The sequence below is a fragment of the Perna viridis genome, chromosome 2, assembly GCF_037379345.1.
Source record: "Perna viridis isolate PV_CMFRI_1.1 ecotype Kerala chromosome 2, ASM3737934v1, whole genome shotgun sequence".
NCBI classification, from domain to species: Eukaryota; Metazoa; Mollusca; class Bivalvia; order Mytilida; family Mytilidae; genus Perna; species Perna viridis.
This window is the reverse complement of record NC_142446.1, coordinates 18,052,888-18,067,013: the sequence shown is the minus strand read 5'-3', so window position 1 is coordinate 18,067,013 and position 14,126 is coordinate 18,052,888. Positions and strand designations below refer to the sequence as shown.

General features: G+C 32.2%; 1 protein-coding gene across 7 annotated transcripts in view; it reads left to right on the top strand.

Moving 5' to 3' along the window:
- Positions 1 to 10,633, top strand: part of LOC148623893 (sodium/calcium exchanger 1-like) — a 78,401-nt gene extending 67,768 nt beyond the window's left edge. For all 7 annotated transcript variants that reach the window (XM_088566189.1, XM_088566188.1, XM_088566186.1 and 4 more), the window contains 3 exons: positions 570 to 680; positions 5,158 to 5,316; positions 6,096 to 10,633. In XM_088566189.1, the coding sequence (XP_088422315.1) occupies positions 570 to 680; positions 5,158 to 5,316; positions 6,096 to 6,463 (638 nt within the window). In that variant the 3' untranslated portion in view covers positions 6,464 to 10,633. The remainder of the gene's footprint in view (positions 1 to 569; positions 681 to 5,157; positions 5,317 to 6,095) is intronic.
- Positions 10,634 to 14,126: the final 3,493 nt, after the last annotated feature.

Below are 14,126 nucleotides of genomic sequence, written 5' to 3'. Positions count from 1 at the left end.
TGTGGTGGGGGACAAAGGGCTACAAATTGCTTGCTTTACGCATGATTAAGAAATACTCTAAAATTTTATGTGACTTAAATAGATAAATTTCCCAAAATATGTCAAAACCGTATTTAACCCTTTATTTGGGGGAAAAAAAGTTTTTAGTCCCTGTTTTACACTCTTTTGAAAATATAAGTATGTTATTGACTTGTCCATCACTCCTAATTTTTCAGTGCAAACTCTTCTTCATGACTAGGTTGGTACCATGAAGCTTTACACATAGGAAGTATACTATATGTAGATGTACATGCAGATTATTCCTTTCTCCAATGATGAGTTACTTGATTTTAAAGGGGAAGGGGAATCTTGATATATTGTCAGCTCTTATCCTTCTTAACCCCTGTATAAACTTTGGCAAAACTTACATGAAAGGAGAACAACCTATGTGAAATTCTAATTCTAGGGTTTTTTTGTTTTTTTTTCCAGGGTTTTAAACTTGTACTTTGCTTCCCAGTTAGATGTGGAGTATGTAAGCATGCTCACAATCTACTTTTATTTCATTTTAAATGTGTTAACTCCTTTTCCAGGTGATGATGATGAGGATGAAACTGAAGAGAAGTTACCTTCATGTATGGATTATGTCATGCACTTTCTAACTCTTTTTTGGAAGGTACTGTTTGCATTTATACCCCCCACTGGTAAGTTGATGATTTACTTAAGTCATGCTAATGTGTGATGTAATGCACAGAGTTAAGTTTTTTTTCTTCATAAAAGCAAACATGTGTGATGAATTAATGGGTATGTAAAAACATTTCTGCCTTTTGATTTCTGTTTACTCTAATCTAAATCGAAAATGACTCCTTTGTATATAGTTTAAGATTTTTCTCCATCTGTCCAAAATTGCACATTCTTTAACTGCCCAACCGTTTTTTATATATTGATATACATGTTAGGCTTCAATCACTCTTAACGGTGAATGCAAAATTATGATCTGTTCAGTATCAAGGTGCATGTCAAGTAAAACTGTCCAAGCCATCTAAAAGACTATGATTGAAATATACCTATCTGGTGCATTTTTTTTGGTAAAATTACCTGTATGTTCAGACCAGCTGTCTTATGTGACCATTATTTTGCTCCTTTTTGAAGATCACCTAAGACGGTGTTGGCAGTATTACATCCACATGCAGTCAAAGTTTGATGAATTGCCATTTTATTTTTTTTTTCTTTTCAAATTCTGTTTCAAAAGAACAAAGAATACATTAACTACATGTACCATTTGTATTCTTAACATCAAATCACAAGGTTATCTTATGGAAACACTCAGTGGATAAAAAAAAAAGATTAGCATGTTATTTCGCTTGAATTTTATGTCTTCTAATTATACTTAAAAATTCTGGACAAAATGTACCCTCAGTTTGTTCATCATCAGGTTTGTGCTTGCAGGAATCCGTTTTGACCTTTCATTTTATAATTACTGAATTCAAAGTTTTGATTCTTCAGAAAATCACTACTGGAACCCAGAATCAGATGTTATACTGTATTTCTCAGCATGAAAAAAAAAATCAAATTGTTTCACAACATAATTACTAAGAACTATCTACCTGTATAATTACTCCAAAACCACCACTACAGTACCAGTTCAAGAATTGACAATCATTCTAGGGTTGAAATATACTTGATTATAGAATATTTCTCTGTCTAAGAATCAGGCAAAATATGTGGAATTTGTGGTTCATGAAGAGAAAAAAAATAGAATAAAAACACAGAGATTTTATTGCATTATTCAAGTATTCTCCAAAGAAATTGTAAAGATTGCCATTTTAAGATGTTGATAGGTCAAATTTAGTTGAAATGCACTATGGAAAATGGGAGAGGGAGAGGAATTTCCTGCACTTTTTTAGGCAGTTAAAATATTTACTACACAGGTGCTTCAGGATAAATTTAAATAGCTTTTTGGTTATTTTCTAAATGTATTGAATACATTTGAGGCAAAACAAGACCAAATTGAGAAAAGTAATGTGCCACCCATTGCATGATTCTTGCACAGAATGGTACTTAAGTGTCTAGTAAGGATAAATATGTTCTAGTTGTTACAATTTTATTAATAATCAAAGCTTTGAATTGAGTTGATAATGAAGATAAGATGTCTTGACTGATCATTATGAGCATAAACCTGAACATTTAGTTATTTTTAGCTCACCTTGCCAAAGGCCATTTCAGCTATTGCCATCACCTGGTGACCGTCGTCATCAACAATTCTTCATAACTCTTTTCCTCTGACACTGCTTGACCAATTGGAACGTAACTTGGAATGAATGTTCCTTTGGATATCCTGCATAGAACTGATGTGGGGATATTTCCAAAACTGTTAGGTTTAGCCTAATTTTGACTGGGTTAAAGTGTTCAACTTGATGTGGTCTATCCATGGTCAAATTTTGTTATAATCTGTTAAGCCATATTGGAGTTATTGCCCTTTTTGGCATTTTTTACCCTATTTTTAATGTTATATCTTTCAAGGAACTTTCCTGAAACTACTTGACCAATCAGAACCAAATTTGGTATGAATGTTTCTTAGGGTGTTCTGCATAGGCTGATCAGGGGATTTTTGATCTGTCATTAAAAAAAAAAAAACATGGCCGCTGTTACTAAAAACAGAACATATGGGTCAGACATACCTCCATAACCCATAAGTTAAGTCAATTCTATCAATTGTAGAAGTTATCCTAATAATAAGGACTACAAAAGACTTCATTGTGTCTTAAGTTATAGGATGACTCCTTGTTAGAGTTGTTGCCCTTGAGAGGTGAAATATGGCTTTTTTCAGTTTTTTGGCCAATATCTTGAAAACTATGATAGAAACTTTCAGTTGCAGAAATGATCCTTATGATTTTGTCACAAGAGTGTACGGCAATCAAAGTTGTCAGATGTCTCCTTGTTAGAGTTATTGCCCTTGAAAGGCGGAAAAATTACGTTTTTAGCAGTTTTCAGCCAATATCTTGAAAAATGTAATAGATAGAAAGAAACTTTTTATTGATGAAATGATCCTTATGATAAGTCCTACCAAAGTCTTCATGAATCAAAATTGTTGGACATCTCCTTGTTAGAGTTATTGTCCTTAAAAGGGAAAAATTTAACCAGGTGAGCAATTCAGGCTCCTTGGAGCCTCTTGTTTATGGTCCTATTCAAAAAATTTGTTTTCATTGCATTCCTCAAAAAAAAAACAACAACTCCTGTCTGCATTTTTCAATCAGATTTCAGATTTCTCTTTATTGTTTTTTTGAATAATAAGGCGTCATAAGGGATTATTTAAAAAAAAAATCCACTTTATTTTTGTTCTGATTTAAAAAAAAAGTTTATTGAATGCCTCATAAAAATCCCTGCCTGTGCCTTTCAAACATAGTTCAGATATCTTTTTCTCCCTTATGGTTTTTTAATAATAAGGAGTGAAAAAAATTATAATACCTTATGCTTAATTGTGTCAAAACTAATATTGTGTCTACACTTGCCCGAACTGTTCAGGGTTCGACCACTGTGGTCGTATTATGCTGCACTCTGAAATTTTTTTTTGGGTCTGATTTTGAACATTTTTATTGTCCCCCGCTATGTGTGGTGGGGGGACATGGAAATGCTGGGTGTCCGTATATGTGTTTTCTGCCCTTGATTATGAAGAGTTACAGATTGAGTTTAACTTTGGTTACAGTTGATTGATTTTTATGGAAGTTATGGCCCATTGACTTAGAAAATTTCAGTCAGTGAATTTACAGTTTTCCACACTTTTTTTATAATGCTTTTACCATAATGAATTGAAGTCTCTATGCTTAAGTGTATCAAAAACTAATATTGTGTCCACACTTGCTCCAACTGTTCAGGGTTCGACCACTGTGGTTGTATCATGCTGCGCTTTGCGATGCTTTTTATTTGTACATATTTCCAACACTGTCAGGTTTAATCAAATTCTGACATGGATGAAAGTGTTCAGCATGATGAGATCTATCTCGTCAAATTTTGGTTAAAATCTGTTAACTTTAACAATTCTTCCTCTCTTATACTATTGGGCCAATTAAATCTAAGCATGGTTGGAATGTTCCGCAGGGTATTCTGCATAGAATTAATGTGGAGATTTTTGATCCATTAAAAACTTTGCCACCATTACTAAAAATAAAAGATAAGGTCAGTTAGAAGTTTTCACAAATATCTCCAAAACCTTTAGGTTTAGTCAAATTTAGACATGGGGTTAAAGTATTCAGCATGATGAGATCTATTAATGGTTAAATTTTTGTGTCAATCTGTTAAGCCCAGTAGAGTTATTGCCCTTTTTTCATTTATTTTTTTTTCTCTGTTGTTAATGTTAAAACATTAAAAAATCTTCTCTGACACTACTTCTCCAATAAGAACCAAACTTGATGTGACTGTTCCTTAGGGTATTTTAATTGAACTGATATGTGGATTTTTGATCCGTTGAAAAACATGGCTACTGTTTCTGAAAATAAAAATAGAACTTTGGGGTCCAGTAGTAGGGATTTTTTTTTTAAATGGGCCATTTTCAGCATTTATTAAAGTATTCAAGATGTTAATGGGCCATTTATTAACATGTAAGTTAAATCCTTTAACCTGAATGGGCTATTTTCAGCTTCAGTGGGCATATGGTTCATGGCCTCTGCCTTTCCCTATCACTGGGGGTCAGACAGAAATTTTTTGCATATATCTCCAAAACTGTTAGGTTTAGCCGAATTCTTAAGTGTTCAACATGGTAAGATCTATCTGTGGTCAAATTTACTTGTAAATTTGTTAATCCATGTTGGAGTTATTGCCCTTCTTTAACACATTTTGCTATTTTTTTATGTTATTAATTTAAATAATTTTCTCCTCAGAAACTACAGGACAGAATTCAATGAAAACTGATATGATTGTTCCTTAGGAATGAGAGTTAGGAATTTAAAAAATTTAGAAAAATTGTACACTACACGTAGCTTAAGCAGAGTTGTAAATTACTGGCTTGGCTTTCATTCTAAGACTGGTGACTTTTGACTGGGACTGGTTGAAAAATTGGAAATTTCAATATCTATATAGTGCAAATATGTAAAATTTGAGTTCTGATGAAATTACTTTTTCAGTGAATTTCCTACAAGAGCAGTAGTTTTTATTTGCTTATATTTTCTTTCATTTATATTTTAGATTACTGGGGAGGCTGGGCTTGCTTCACCACCTCTATTTTAATGATTGGATTACTGACAGCATTAATTGGTGATTTAGCTTCAGGGTTTGGATGTACCATAGGATTGAAGGATGCTGTCACTGCTATATCTTTTGTAGCTTTAGGCACTAGTGTTCCAGGTAATAGAAATGTAAATCTATAGTATTGAATGCTGTTTTCAAAGATTTATCAGCTAATGAACTTGGCCTGATTCACTCATAGGCTGTAAAGGACATTATTATATGCCCCCCCCCCCCACCCACAAAAACAAAAACGAAACAAAACAAAATAAACATTTGCTGTTTTAACTGGTATGACATTGTCATAGTCAGTCTTTTTCTGTTCATGAGCGTTCTTACAGTGTTTCAAGTTTTTGTACCAGGGGGAAAAGTTATAATATAAATAATACTTTTGCATACCTGATACTCAAATTTTTAATTTGATTAAGTTAAAAGCTTATAAAAGAACTTTAGGACTTAATAATGGAAATTCTTGGAAAAAGTGACAATACTCAAGTGGCAGACTATGGAAATCCTTTTAAAAGGCAATGCTTTAAACACCAAAAAGACAGCTTACAAAGAATAAATAATATGGCATGTGGCCCACAAAATACTAGGGTGAACTTGAAGGATTAGCAGTTCCTGCTTCTTGCATGACTCCCATTTTACTGCTCTTCTATAGGCAAGTCCAGTAAAAGAAAATAATGGAGGTTATTGGTTATATATTGGAAATGGATACTTTGTGTCAGTCATTTGAGTTAAAAAAATGACACTGTGGGTAACATATGTTTGTCCCAATGGTTTTAGTGTAAGTTCCTGGACCCTGTCTAGAAAATGGGTGTAGTGGTTGCCAATCATAGTATTATACATGAGTCTGGAAGCAAAGTGGAGCAGTAGTATTTTTATTTTTATTATTTCAGATACATTTGCAAGTAAAGTAGCAGCTATCAATGATCAGTATGCAGACTCTTCAATAGGAAATGTTACAGGTAGTAATGCTGTCAACGTTTTCCTTGGTATAGGAATAGCCTGGACCATAGCTGCTGTGTACCATGCTTTCCATAACAGGCCATTCAATGTACCACCAGGAGATTTAGCTTTGTCTGTTACAGTGTTTTGTGTAGAGGCAGCAGTTGTAGTTGTTATAATGTTGATCAGGCGCAAATTTGGAGGTGAACTAGGGGGGCCAGTAGGTCCTAAAAGATTATGTGCTGCATTTTTTGTTTGTTTATGGTTAATTTATATTGTTATTTCTGCTATGAGAAGTTACTGTTATATTGAGTTCTAGGAGTATTAGATCAGGATTAAATATTGTATAGCTAGAATCTTTGATAGGAAAGTCACACTGCTACTTCTGTTCTTCATAAAGAATGAAAGCTGTCTTGACATTGTCACAGAAAAATAACTACCTTTTGCTAGAGGCCACTTATTTTGAGTTGTTTGATAAAGTAATATTTAGATAAGTCTTGTTCATACAGTTTAAATCATGATTTGTACAAATGAAGATGCAGATAACTATTTGATTGCCTGAAGTTTACAAAAACAAAGTATTATTTTCATGAATTCATGTTTATTGTTTTTTTGTGCTTTTTGTTGTCTCACTGTTTTATTGACCAATTCATACCCAGTCATTTTTTGTCTACATACAAGTTTATTTGTGAAAAGATATCCTAACAATTTATTCTAGTTAGATCTTATTTTACCGTCACATCTTTTAATAATTTGGATGTAAGCAAGTTAGTTGGCAAGTCCATGCACACAAGTGATTTAGAAGAGCTAATAGGAAGCAGATGATAAAAGGGAAATAAAGTTTAAAAAAAAAATAATAACTGTACCTCCTGCAAACAAAGTTTTGGGGTATAGGAATCACCATGTCTGTCTGTAAGAAGTGAGGCTTTTTTTTTAAAGTGTTTCATTGAGATAAAGAATTGTACATATATATAGAACAAAGTTCATCAAAATGAACTGATCTAAAAAAAAAAAAAATAGCTGTTTTTATTACCATTTAACTATTGGGTTAGAATGGCTCTGTCAAAAAATTCTGTAGTGGATGAATCATCACTTTTTCCTACTTTTTACAGGTTATACAACATACAGTGTGCAAATTTTGGTGGGAAATTTTCATACAGTTTTTTTTATAATAGAATTCAACTTTAGTTTAGTTTCAAAATATTCTCTACAGAAACATTGTCAGAAGGTGTCCTTGTCAGAGTATTTTTTTTTGCAAAAGATATACACATTTCATTTTTCATCTGCTTTTGCATGGTTCTTACATGGATCTGTACTTATAGTGTATCAGGGATGATTTTCTTCTGATTATTAGCAGAAATCCATTATTACAGAAACTGATTTAACCTTTACAATTCTTTTTGTTACTCTATATTACTTTTCCACTTTGTCAAATTCTGTCTTTTTACTGGTTTTATAAAATCATCCCTGGTGTGTATAATCAGATATTTCATCAAAAAGATCAAGACTATGAGTATTAGTGATGGTTTTTTTTTTGTGTACAAAAATAAAGGAAGAGCTTCCTTTAAAGTCCATCTGACACATTTTCATCTGTGTCTGATAATTATATCTTCTTTAAAATAAGTTTTTCCATTTTTTACATAATTCAGATTTGTAGTTTTCATATAGAAAATGGCTCAAAGTAATGTTCTGTATTATTTGGTAAAGTCTGAATCTCATGTATGTCAGAATTACATATATTAAATATATATAAGAGATTTATCATTTGTAGATAGAAAGGGTTTTGTTCAACGTATTTAAGATTGTGTGAAAGCTTACTGTGTGAATGGTAAATAAACAAAACCACTGAGTACAGATTAATTGCATAATATTTTAGTATTAGATCTCCAGATAAATATTTATAATGACATGAAATCCAATGTTTTATTTTATTTTTGTAGGCAATACTCATTCTGTATTTAATTTTATCTTTCGCTATTTTTATATTTATTTTACATGTTTTTTTTTCTCTGTACTTCGATTTTTGTAGCCATAACTTAGTTGATTCAATGTTCAGAAGTATTTGTATAATATGAATAAAATATGAATAAACAGGCATGGCTAATAAATCCTGACTTTATAGAAATCCAATACTGATTGGTATTTTAGATCAGATCAATCACCATTATTGTACTTGTTCAGTATTTCTGCAGCTGTATAATGCATGTTGACTGAAATGTTAGCAGTATATTAAGTGTTTCAAACATATTATATATACATGTCATTCTCAATGGTTAAAAATACCATTATATTATGGGTAACAGACTTTACTGTGGTAGCGTAAATAAAGTATCATGATCAGAACTTGTAGAAACAATTGTATGAATTCCAAAAACTACAATATACTGTGCAGATCTACATAGACTTACTAAATTGATAGAGTTTCTACAGAAAGAATATTATATGATAGTATTATTGTTGGAAATAATTGTGTATCATAGTACCTTGTTTTTATTAACTTAAATTGATTAAAGCTGAAAAATTGCAGATATAAGATACATTTTCATATTAGATCAGGGAGTGTACATACTCTACATTTGTATTTATAGATAAAAGTACACATTACAAGGCTGCATGCTTTGATAACTGTCTTTTACACAAATTTGTGCATTTATTGTTGTTAAGCTTTTGCCCATGTTTTAACTGTTGCTTTTTCATTAACATAAAATGGCCCTTTAAATTGAGTTAATCAACTTATGCTATATCTACCTCCAACCCTATTTACATTATATGTACAGCAAATTGTATGAAGTGGTGCAAAAACTGATGCAGAAAAGGCTAATTCTTTATTTGCTAGCATTATATCAAATCTTTTGAGGCTCAATATAAGTGCAATTTTATTTTGACTTGTGAATATTCTTTTTTCAGAAATGATCTCATTCTTTCTATTTATTTATTTTGCTTCAGTAAAGTAATTTGCATGCTAGTTTTCATCTTTTAAAGACCTGTATTTGCTTAACAAGTTTTCTTACATTAACTATCAACCAATGTTTATTATATAAATTAACATTCCCTGAATATCCCTTGGTACCAGTTGTGTGAGAGTATATTATAAGGGTATTTATTTTTTGTTTGTTTGGTATGATTCATGCTTATTGTACAGTAATCTGAAAATAGGTCCTTGCGTAAAGCTATGCAGACTTGTGTACTGGTTGGTGTTTACAGTGTATATCTAACCAGTGGCTTCCCATAAAATAGCACAGTGTTCACTGATTATTACATTCCCTCTAGGGCATTCTAACCTAATAATAAGTTATAGTGCTGCAGGATGTTATATGGGTTTAGGTTAATCACCGTAAAACTTTGGTTTTTGGATATGTATCCACATTTTGACATTGAAGAAGAATTCAAGGTTTATGATGCTAAATTTAGATAAAACAAAATTCAATGAGCAATTTTGGTTGGATATCAGTATTAAAGTTAACAATGAAATTTCATTCAGGGAGTCCATTATACTGTTCTTCCACTCGAACCACAGGTTTGTGTTCCATTATTGGTTTGTACCTATTAGTTTGTATCAGATGAGACACCCAGACAAATTAAAAGTAGAATTAGAGAAAGTTGGTTAGTACCAGATAGTGGAAAAAATTGGGTGTTTTGAATACCACTATGGTCAGTACATAAGTGATATGAGTGTATAAGATATGTAATTGTTGATTCTCATCTGTGATTTATACATTTGTTACATGACCAGTAGAATGCAATATATATATATACTCAAGCTTTACCTAGAACATTGTTGTATATTTTGGTTGTCACATTTGTTGTGCTGGTAGGTTTTTCACAATTATTAAGGGAGCAACCATTTGATTTTTGATCGAAAATTATGAAATAGAAGAAATTATTTCACATTTAACAAAGGCTTTAGCAAGACCTGAATGCAAACTTTATATTTACTCTTCACTAAAATTTGGGTGGTGATAATTATTGAATTTCTTTTTTTTTTCATTTTTCATACACATCCCAAACAAAATATCAAGTGGTTTGCCCCTTTTCCTTTTTCAGTAATGGGAGAGAGTCTGCTTTCAAGATCTGAAATTTTTTTCAGTTGTTTCAATTGTTCAAATGTTTTGATTTTCTGCCAAAGAAAGAAGTTCAAAGATTGTGATAAAAATAATTTATTAATATTTTATATTACATAAGACTGAAATGTAATGTAGCTTTTCTTGTTATAGTATGAAATATATGAAAGTCTGATTTAATCAGGACAGTGTTTTCAGATGTTTGAGTGATTTAAATTGAGCTATTAACATTTTAATACATATGATTGGAAGGAAGAGATTTGACTCATTATTTTTTATTACATTTAGTAAAATATTCCAAAGATGTGTTATCTACCTTATGTGTGTTAATACCTACCAACTTCCATTCCACCACGTCATTTAGTTTAATCCATGAGATAAAAGAATTAATTGTTGTTTTCAGTTTGTCATTAAAGGGTTGAAGTCAATGTTGTATTGTTATTATGCCCTTCTTTAATCGAGGGTATTATACTAATGCCAATGAATCCATTTTGCATTAAACATATCACTTTCTAGCTTGAGGAATAAATTTTCCAAAAATTTCAAAGCTCTTTGAAAGGAAGACCGTGTTTTAATGCCACATATGTTTATATCTTTAAGGTACACAATTTTAGACTAATTTATTTAATTATTTATTAGGTTTTTCTTCTTTTTTTATGCCCCTGCGATAAACAGTCCGGGGGCATATTAATTTACCCCTGCCCATCCGTTCGTCCGTCCATCCGGATTACAGATGATCATGGCTTGTCCAGCTATATCCTTGTACAGTTTTTGAAACTACATCTAAACTATTTTACAGGATATTTCTACACACTATTAAGGTGTGAAGGGACAAAGGATTTTGATTTTTGTGAAATATTACTGAAATTCGCATTAGTTTCACTTGTCATTTTACTTAGAAATATATGGATCATGGCTTGTCCGGCTGCCTCCATGTACAGTTTTTGAACTACATCTAAAATATTTTACAGGATATTTCTACACACAATGAAGGTATGCAGGGAAATACATATCCTGCATTGAAAAAAGTGACAAAAATGTTTTAAGTGTACGTAGAATTTGTCTATTCAATTCTATTGTGCTTCTTTTGGATTGATATTGCCCCGGTTTAAAATAATCCTTCATAATTTAGGGCACGGCCGAAAAATCCACCCAAAGTGACATCTTTAGGTACATGAAGGCGATGATTGCAGGATGTATGAAGTTATGTACACAGAATGTAACCAATAACTGATTTATTTATTTTTTTTTTTTTTTCAAAAAAATAATAAATTACAAAATACAACGAATCAATAAACCTCATTTTTTTCACCATTGTTCTTGTAAGACCGTTACTTGGAAATCATTATTGGACAATTATTATAACTTGGCGTGCGTTATATTATAACCTGACACTACTTGACCAATTGGAACCAAACTTAGTTTTAATGTTCCTTGGGGTATCCTGTATAGAACTATATGGGGATTTTTTGATCCGTTGAAAAACATGCCTGCCGTTACTAAAATAGAATAGGGGTCACACAGTAGCTTTTCGCATGTATCTCCAAAACTGTTAGGTAAAGCCAAATTCTGATTATAGGCTGACGTAGAGTTAAAGTGTTCAGCATGATGAGATCTATCTGTACAAATTTTCGTTTTAATGTGGTGACCCATGTTGGAGTTATTGCCCTATTTCGACGTTTTTGCTATTTTTAATGTTATTTCTTTCAAAACTCTTCTCCTCTGGCATTCCTTGACCAATTAGAATCAAACTTGGTATGAGTGTTACTTTGGGGTATGTTGATTAGAACTGCCATGGGAATTTTTTATCCATCGAAAAACATGGCCGCCGTTACTAAAAATAGAACACAGGGATTGGACAGTAGTTTTGCATATATCTTCAAAACCATTAGGGTTAGCCAAATTCTGACATGATGACCGTGTTCAACATGATCAGATCTATCTGTGTTTAAATTTTCGTTTTAATCTTTAAAGCAATGTTGAAGTCATTGCTCTTTTACAAAGTTTTTTTTTGTTATTTTTATTGTTATTTCTTTCAAAAATCTTTGCCCTCTGACACTACCAGACCAATTGGAACCAAATTGGGTATAAATGTTCCTTGGGGTATTTTTCACATCACTGAAAGAGTAATAAAAAAACAGGGTTATAGCGGTAATCAAAAGAATGTAATCCAGGGACAAAGACCAGACATGGAAAACAGACATACACAACAAAGAACATAAAGTAACTAAAATCATACATACAAAGTAACAAAAGCAAATGAGCAACTCCACTAAAAACTGGGAGCATGGACCAGGTGCACCGGTAGGGTAAGCGTCCTCTGCTTTTCTAGAAACACCGCCGAGTTGCTCATAAAATGTCAAGTCCGGGGTAGACAAACGAGGAAAGGAAAACTGACCCGTTGAATAAATCAGTTTTCATGGTGCAGATACACCATAACGATCCACGAGTTCATGATGACGACCATAAAACTTTTATGGTGATGACTCCAATCTTGTAGCAACATAACCCTGTTCCAGAAGTCTATTTTGGTAGAGTTCTAGCGCGATACAAAAAGTCTGCGTAGTTTCGGCAAGCTCTGGCATAACGTATGAGTTAAGATATGAACACTCCATACGCAGGTACCTAAGGGATGTTGCCACAGATGAAAGGAAAGTTGACAATTCTGAATGAAAAGTCATCACGTTTGTCGTTAAGTTTGGTCAATAGTTTTCCTTTACCATCGATTTCTAAGTGTAGGTCAAGATATGAGGCTGACTTCACAGTGTCTGTAGTATTCTTTATCTCAAGTTCTTTTGGGTAAATGAGATTTATCAAATCCCCGAAATTAGGATTGTTTAAAGATAATACGTCATCTATATAGCGGAAACTGAGATTGAAGGATCTAGCCAAACGATATTATTTCTTTCTGATCAGATCAGCTATAAAGTCAGCCTCATTGAAAGTTGAAAAATGACGTGTTTTTTTTTTTTTTTTTTTTCAGCCAATATCCTGAAAACTAAGAACCCTGCAAACTAAATGATAACTAATGTAGTGCCCGATATACTTGTTAGGTCCCTAACAGACCGTTTTGAGATGAAACAGCTAAAATGGGACAAAATTCGTTTTGTTGACATTTGCTCAACACGAATGATTAAGAAAATGGTACGCTTTTACCTCCGGATATAAGCAACTGTTTTCAGCTTGATCATTTTAGTACCGAATGCTCATATTTCTATATATGTATTATCTAAATTTTAATTCATATCAGAGTAATTTACTTACGTTACCAATTTTTCTCAGAAAACAAAAGCTGCGGCGTTAGAACCGTGAAACCTGCGTTAGACACGATGATTAAGGAATGTTTCTATTTTTTTATTAGGTTATACGAAATAACCTGGTTTGCGGCTGTTTATATATAAAAACCGCTTTTTTTTTTTAATAAAAGTGAAAACAGGCTTAAATCAGGTTATTTCGTATAACCTGTTCAAAAATTTATACGATATATCCTGGTTTGCGGCAGTTTACCCTTAGTGGAAACTTACCTTAACCATGTTATTTTGTATAACCTGTTAAAAACTTCCTTATAATTTAATTTCTAATAAATATTAATAATTGAATCGTAATTAAAACGTTACTTTGATAGAGATTATTTGAATCGTGGAGTGCTGACCAAACGACGTTAATGACGCCATTGTACCAATCCAGGTTGTACAAAATAACCTGGTTTGCTCAATCAGAAGCTTGTTACAAATCAAACTAAATTATAATTGAATACACAAAATTTTATTCTAACAAATATACCAGTTTTGTGACAAATTGTGCCAATGAAAACTATTGGTCTAGACGATTTGCATTCTGTTGAAAAACAGTTCAACATGCAAGAAACGTCGGAAGTATCAATTTTTTGAAAATGTTAATTTTGTTACTTTTGTTCGAGAC